The sequence below is a fragment of the Camponotus vicinus genome, unplaced genomic scaffold, assembly GCF_025532165.1.
Source record: "Camponotus vicinus isolate PSW18456_S1 unplaced genomic scaffold, iyCamVici1.0 SCAF_3, whole genome shotgun sequence".
Taxonomy (NCBI): domain Eukaryota; kingdom Metazoa; phylum Arthropoda; class Insecta; order Hymenoptera; family Formicidae; genus Camponotus; species Camponotus vicinus.
The window spans coordinates 25,574,542-25,581,395 of NW_028141967.1; the positions used below are offsets into that span (position 1 = coordinate 25,574,542).

Below are 6,854 nucleotides of genomic sequence, written 5' to 3' on the forward strand. Positions count from 1 at the left end.
GCCATCTTGCCACCACACGCAGCAGTCGCTACTGATCCCTGCGAGTAGGCGTAAGGCATAGTTGAGCAGCAAACAATTAATAGTGGTTTAGAATACGTGTACATCATACGCGTTTCCAAACGATACGAGAGAATTTCGCTTTCGCACTTTTTGATACGATTCGTACCAAAATGAAATCGACTTGTGTGATTTGCGTGTTGCTGGGCATAACGATTAGTTCGCTGCTATTAGCTGAGGGTGAGTTCTTTGACGCTTTGACATTAGCACGATTGAGCATATATATATATATATATATATATGCTCATATATATATATATATATATATATATATATATATATATATACACATATATATACTTATGTGGCGCACAACATGTGCGACACAGCGCGTAATAATGGATTTTGTGCGATAACGATTAAATGCAGCTTCGATTTTGTCGCGTGCAATATGACCCGCATTGAATTACTGAAAGCGGCATATGTTTTCTCTAAAAACCATGTTATGAAATTTGTCCTTTTTTTACTTTGTTCGGTATTTTCTTTACTCCAGAAATGCTAAGATACACACACGCACACACACATACGTTTTTCGCACGACGGAAAAAAACTTACAAATATAAAATTTAAAAACAAGTAAGAGTTAACGGTTCGTATAATAACTCAAAAAAAAAGATAAAAAATATATAAAATTTAAATTTAAATCGCGGCGCTATTCGCGATTTTTTGCGTTTATTATATACATTTTCGATTTTCATATTTAGACAATGGCTATGATGAGCCCATTAAAGATGATTTTAAGTAGATTCTTCTTCTTATCGATTTTTCACCGACTACCGGTCAAATCTTGCGGACTTGACTACGTTAGGCCCAGTTCAACAACAACTTACTTTAACCGAAGTTTAACTCGTTAAAGGAAGATTTACATTGCGTCCACCAATGTCCGATCTATGACGTCCGATTGGATACAGTGGGCTTTGGATGCAATGTAAATCCTCCTTTAACGAGCTAAACTTCGGTTAGAATAAGTTGTGGAACTGGGCCTTAACCGATAACGATTGACGATTGACGTATGCGTGATGACGCTTCGTCGCCAGAATAAATAATAATATTGCGATCATTGACGAGTTATATTGCACATGTATTTTCTACATATATTGTATCTGTTTTCATCTTTTGTTGTATTTCAACGCTTCTGAAAGAAATGCATAAATCGTTAAGAGATTTATCGAAAGAGAAATTGGCACATTTTGTAATATCTTTAAAATTATCAGAGGTTGAAATTTAATGCTAATCTCATTTTTGCTCTTTATACATATACATGTGTATGTATATATATATATATATATATATATATATATATATAATAATTTAATTGTCTTTAAATTATTAACTTTAATTAATATTTGTATATGATTAATACATGCATTTGTATTATATGTGTGCAAAGAGATGTCTACACACTTACATATTAGTTTATCGTGCATAGATAAATGATTATTTATTGTATAAATAGATTTATAGTATAGAAAAAGTAAAATTTCATGTATATCTTGTTCGTTATAATTGATATAAGTTTAATTAATTTAATTTGTAGATAAAAAAATAATGTATGGGTTTTTCATGTTCATATGCAGGTATAGCAGATACGATAAATACAACGATAATACAAACATCTACATCTCCTTTGCCAAACTCTACAGTGAAGCCACAGAAGGATGAAACAACAACTTCTGAGCCAAAGACTACAACACCTACAACGACATCCACTGTGACTTCAAACTCAACAATTACAAGTACTAATACTCCGAGTACTACTACTCCTACACCTCAAACTACTAAATCAACATCTACAACTCCTAAATCTACAACTATAACGCCGATTACAAGTACCAATGCTACAATAATAACTTCTACAACTATATCCACTAGTACATCTGCAGTAAAAACAACAGCTGAACCACCAACTACTTCATCACCTACCGAGCATCGTCATTTTGATGGTCTAAGCTTTTTTGGTAAGAGATAATTTCACATTAATTATTTTGAGAGATTAATAAAAAATATAATTTGCAATAGTAAAATACTAGCAGACTTGTATTAAAATTTCATGAAAAGAATTAAAGTAGCATATGTATTGTGTTTATATAAGTATATTTATAATTTCACAAAAGCTCTTTTTATAAAATTATTTTTCTTGCAATAACTTTTATCACATATGCTTGATTTATTAATTTAATTAGTAATGATCCATGATAATAGAGATGATCTTTGATAATAAAGCAGTTGTGCTAAATGTCCTTATTGCAGGTGGCATTATTCTTGCTACATGTTTGATGGCGATTGCCACATTTTCATGGAAATTCTATAGGCAATGCAATGAAAGGAACTACCGTACACTGTGATAAGGTGCAAGGCTGTAATAAACTTTCGATAACTAAATGCAGTTGATCGAATTAAGAACTACGAATAATTATTTTATTGTAATAATATTGCGTATTTTTATAACGCACGTTAAGTGTTGCGTGGTTTAAGTGCTCTTAGTAATGTGATGTGCAACCACGAATTCTGTTATAATTGCAGAGAATCAAGCATTATATTCATTGAAAATGATAGTTTGTATTTGTATGCGCGTTTTATGAGTAGAAAAACTGCTATCCATAAGTTGCACAAATGAAAAGAGAGAAAAGAAAGTGATAGGCGCATTAGAGCTAACAACCAATCAAAAATATATAGAAGAGAAAGAGATTATAGTTCTCTAAACATTATTTTTCACTTTTTATTAGTTTTCACTTGAGCTTTGTGCAACTGTCGATAAAATGCAATTTGTATCTTTAATATATGGCACACACAATATGCGTATAATAAAGTTCCATAATAAAGTTATTTAAGCTTTAACTTTTCTGAAAAACGAGAGAGAAAATCAGCTTGAGAAATAAGAGTTTGATGTACAAAATTTTTGGCATAGAAATATTATTAAGTTAAATTGAAATAAATTTCGAAAGCATTTCGATTTCAGAGAGATGTATCATGCTGTATAAATAATGATATCTTGATTCGTAATATGCATTGAAAATACAATGTGTATATAAACTTGAACTATTATCAAGAATAATGAGAATCATTATATGATAACAGTTATATGATGAATGCAAGCTGATAATTCCCTTCTTTGTATGCAGCGGATATATATTTTGATTTTATCATATCATATTTTTTCACTGAAACCTAGGCAGTTCAACACATAGATAGCGATGAATAAATACTTGAGTAATGTGCTCCAATCAAAGTAAACTAGGTTTCTTTTTCCTATCAGATTACATTTTCTCTCTCTCTCTCTTTCAGGTGTTATTTATGCAAGCTTATGTTATACATAGACCTATACATAATAGTGTATGTAATTATTTTATTTCTTTAATCATATATATATATATATATATATATATATATATATATATATATAGAGAGAGAGAGAGAGAGAGAGAGAGAGAATGTTTTGCTTTAAAATAATTATTGATTATTTATGCGTTATAATTCTCCATATATGTATAATCCTGCTCTAATATCCTAAAACTCTTTAAAATCTTTTAAAATGTGCTCTTATTCAAAAATAAACATATTACCGTTTCTTCTTAATACATTCATTTATGAGTCTAAAGATTATAAAAAATTAACTGTTTTTTACATATTTTTTCTCTTTCTTTTCTTTTTTAATACAACATGTATTCATCTCAAACCACAACTTAATTTACCCTATTTTTCAGTGAATACTATATTTGCTATTAATATATAAATATATATTATATAAATAATATTTGCTATATATATATATATATATATATATATATATATATATATTTCAATTGCAATATATTACAAGTAATCCTACGAAACAATATTTTAAACAAAAAATCATATTTTTACTTAAGGCACAAAGAGAGACATTATATAATATATGATATAATTATATATTTCATACAATATCTATGTTAAATTTTAATTCTTTATTTCGTCTTAATTTACATTGTATTGATAGAATATTAAAAATCTAAAGACATAACACTATATAATATTATTTAATATTTTATCTTAATTTTAGTGTTCTCTCTTCTTGACACTATACACAATATAGATATTATCTTTAACTGCGCAACATCATGTTTCGCTTTGTCGATACTCTTTATCACGAGAAAGATTTAAGAAAACCATTACATCTGTCTCGCGGTCATTTTATCGGCAACCGTATGATCGTTATTTTTATTTTACTATTCTATTTTAATTAAAATAATATATTTTAGTCAATTATAATCAAATTTAATCAAATATTCGATGTATGTGTATTTCAATGATTTAAAAAATATATATCATAAGTATACATGTATAGAATTTATATACATAAAAGAAAGGAAGAGAATCCTTAAGAATAATAAAGTATAAATTGATTGATTAGCTGTAAAATTTTTCAATTATTAATTTTTAATTGTATTATGAATTAAAAGATATTTAAAAGTGGAATATCTCTGTACATGTATTACATGACAGCAGCACGAAAACACACTACTTTTCTCACATAGCGACGTCAAAATTATCTCGAAGCGCGTCTATGAAGTGTAAGATACCCTTCCTTCGCTTCACTTGTAGCGAAAAGAATCAGTCACCGTCAGTAAAGTGTTTTACTATCTCGGAGGTTGGTAATTTTACTAAAATATACTAAATATGAACTCTTATTCTGCGTTCAGAAAGAGTATTGATCGTATTCGCGGCGTTACACATACTCTTGATACACATGTATCCGTCGACCGTTTAAAACTAAAAAAGCAGATTCGCCATTTTCTTCCTTCCTCGAAAGAAGAAATTTTTCGTGTTTTATAAATGTCACACAAAGATGTACAAAAGAGATTCGATACGAGAAAAATATTCGGGTATAAAGATTCGTATTCGGCGAGATCAACAATTTCATCGGACACAATGAGGTATTTGGCGATAAATACAGCGGAAAGACGGAATATTGTAATCGATAAACTTTTTTCTGTTTAACAAGTTGCAATAATTGTTTTGACGCTGAGAATTGGGTGCTTTCCGAGAAGACGAATATAAAAATTGCTTGGCAATAATTTAGGAAAATATATTATATGCATAACTTATATATAATACATATACAGATGATCATAACGGAAGAAATTTGCATTTTCAAAGTTGTATCAATTATTGGAAATAGTCTAATTTGATATTTTTTAAGTGACTCGTATCATCTATATATATTTTATGAAAAAGAAAATGGTTGTTTTGTTTCTCGCAAAAATGTAGTTAAGACATTACAATAGAGATGTATGAAGGAAAAGAGCAAGATGTGGAAATATAACGAAACATGTATAATCTGTACGATGTAAAAATTTTTGCGAAATATTCCTCAAGTTTACGGGCAACGCAAACTTGTAGAAGCCACATGCTTCTGCTTTTATTCTTGTTTCATCTTGGGCATATCGAGCGTGCGAGTGACGGCATGGCGTTCCTAGAGAGGAGATATACGAAGCACGGTAAACCAGATAAGGCGCGCAAGAAAAGAATGATGCGCGATGAGGCAAGCATGACGAAAAAAATATTACATCTATTTCTCTATATATAGCGTCTATGCTAAATGCATATTTCTTTCTACCGCATATATCTATATTATTTCATTTATTAGTTCGCGTTCGAGATTGGCTTAGTAATTTAAGAAAATTAAATTCTTTCAATTCTCATCATTTCGATTTACTAATTTTCAATATTCACGTACATTTCTATAACAAAAAACGCATTATTTATTTTTGCACGTGTTTATACGAGGAAAGTATGATGATGATTCAAGGCATTTAAACATTTTGCAATATGTATATAATTTTTTGTATAATTCATTAATACTTAATAATAATTAGAAAGGAACGCGAAATGAAACATTCAGTTTGGGCATCTTGATCACAATAAGCTTATTCTTATTTCTTTGTTCTTATTTCTCCCTTTCTTTCTCTCGATCTACTCTATAATTTATAATTTATATAGTTTAATGAAAATTCTTAGGATATCGACACGGAATTATTATTATACATACCGCACGTAACGGCTGGTCATTACGAGCCGTGGATGATGAACATGTGTAAAATTGTGAGTTTTATGAAATGATTTGAAAATTTAATGGTGCATTACATAAGTCTTTATCACAATTCCGTAAATAAATTGCGTATATTCCATTTTTAATGAAAAGAACAAAATTATGTAATATTAATTTTAAATTTTGTTTCATCATATATATATATACACGCACTCACACGTCTGTTTTTAGAAATATTTATATTTATAAAATAAAATCTTTAAATATACTTACATGTAATTACTAATTCTCTCAATAAAACACTTTAATTCTGCAATATTGACACTATTATATAAGATTTTATTTAGTTTTAGATAATTATATTTAAGAGAGAAAGAGAGAGAGACATACACATACTACATGTATAATAAAAGTGACTGCGTTTATTCGATGGGGTAATTCTCGTCAAGGATGAAGACCGGCAAACATAATAAAAGAGTGTACACATATTCCTTCGTGTATTTTTACGCCTTCTCTTTTCCATATCTCTTTTTGTCATCTCTTCTTCTTCTTCCCCCTCTGTCTTTCATTCTTTTTACGTTTGTTTTTCCTCATCGTCTTTTTCTTTTACATCTCTTCTCTTGCTTAATCTTTTCTTTCACAGTTTTACAGCGTAGTATTGTGAAAATCGAAACCAATTATTTCGCTTTAATACACGATATTTGTACTTTTTTTTCTCATTGCATTATGTTTTTGTAACACGTAATGAAAAATGTGCGATATTTATAAT

The 6,854-nt window shown here is 29.1% G+C and overlaps 1 protein-coding gene across 1 annotated transcript; it reads left to right on the forward strand.

Annotated features, from left to right (window-relative positions):
* On the forward strand, positions 1-5,379 carry LOC145968370 (uncharacterized). The gene is made up of 3 exons (XM_083093768.1): positions 1-237; positions 1,635-2,015; positions 2,308-5,379. Exons 1-3 carry the CDS (start codon positions 171-173, stop codon positions 2,400-2,402), a joined length of 543 nt encoding a protein of 180 aa, XP_082949894.1. The 5' UTR covers positions 1-170; the 3' UTR covers positions 2,403-5,379.
* Positions 5,380-6,854: the final 1,475 nt, after the last annotated feature.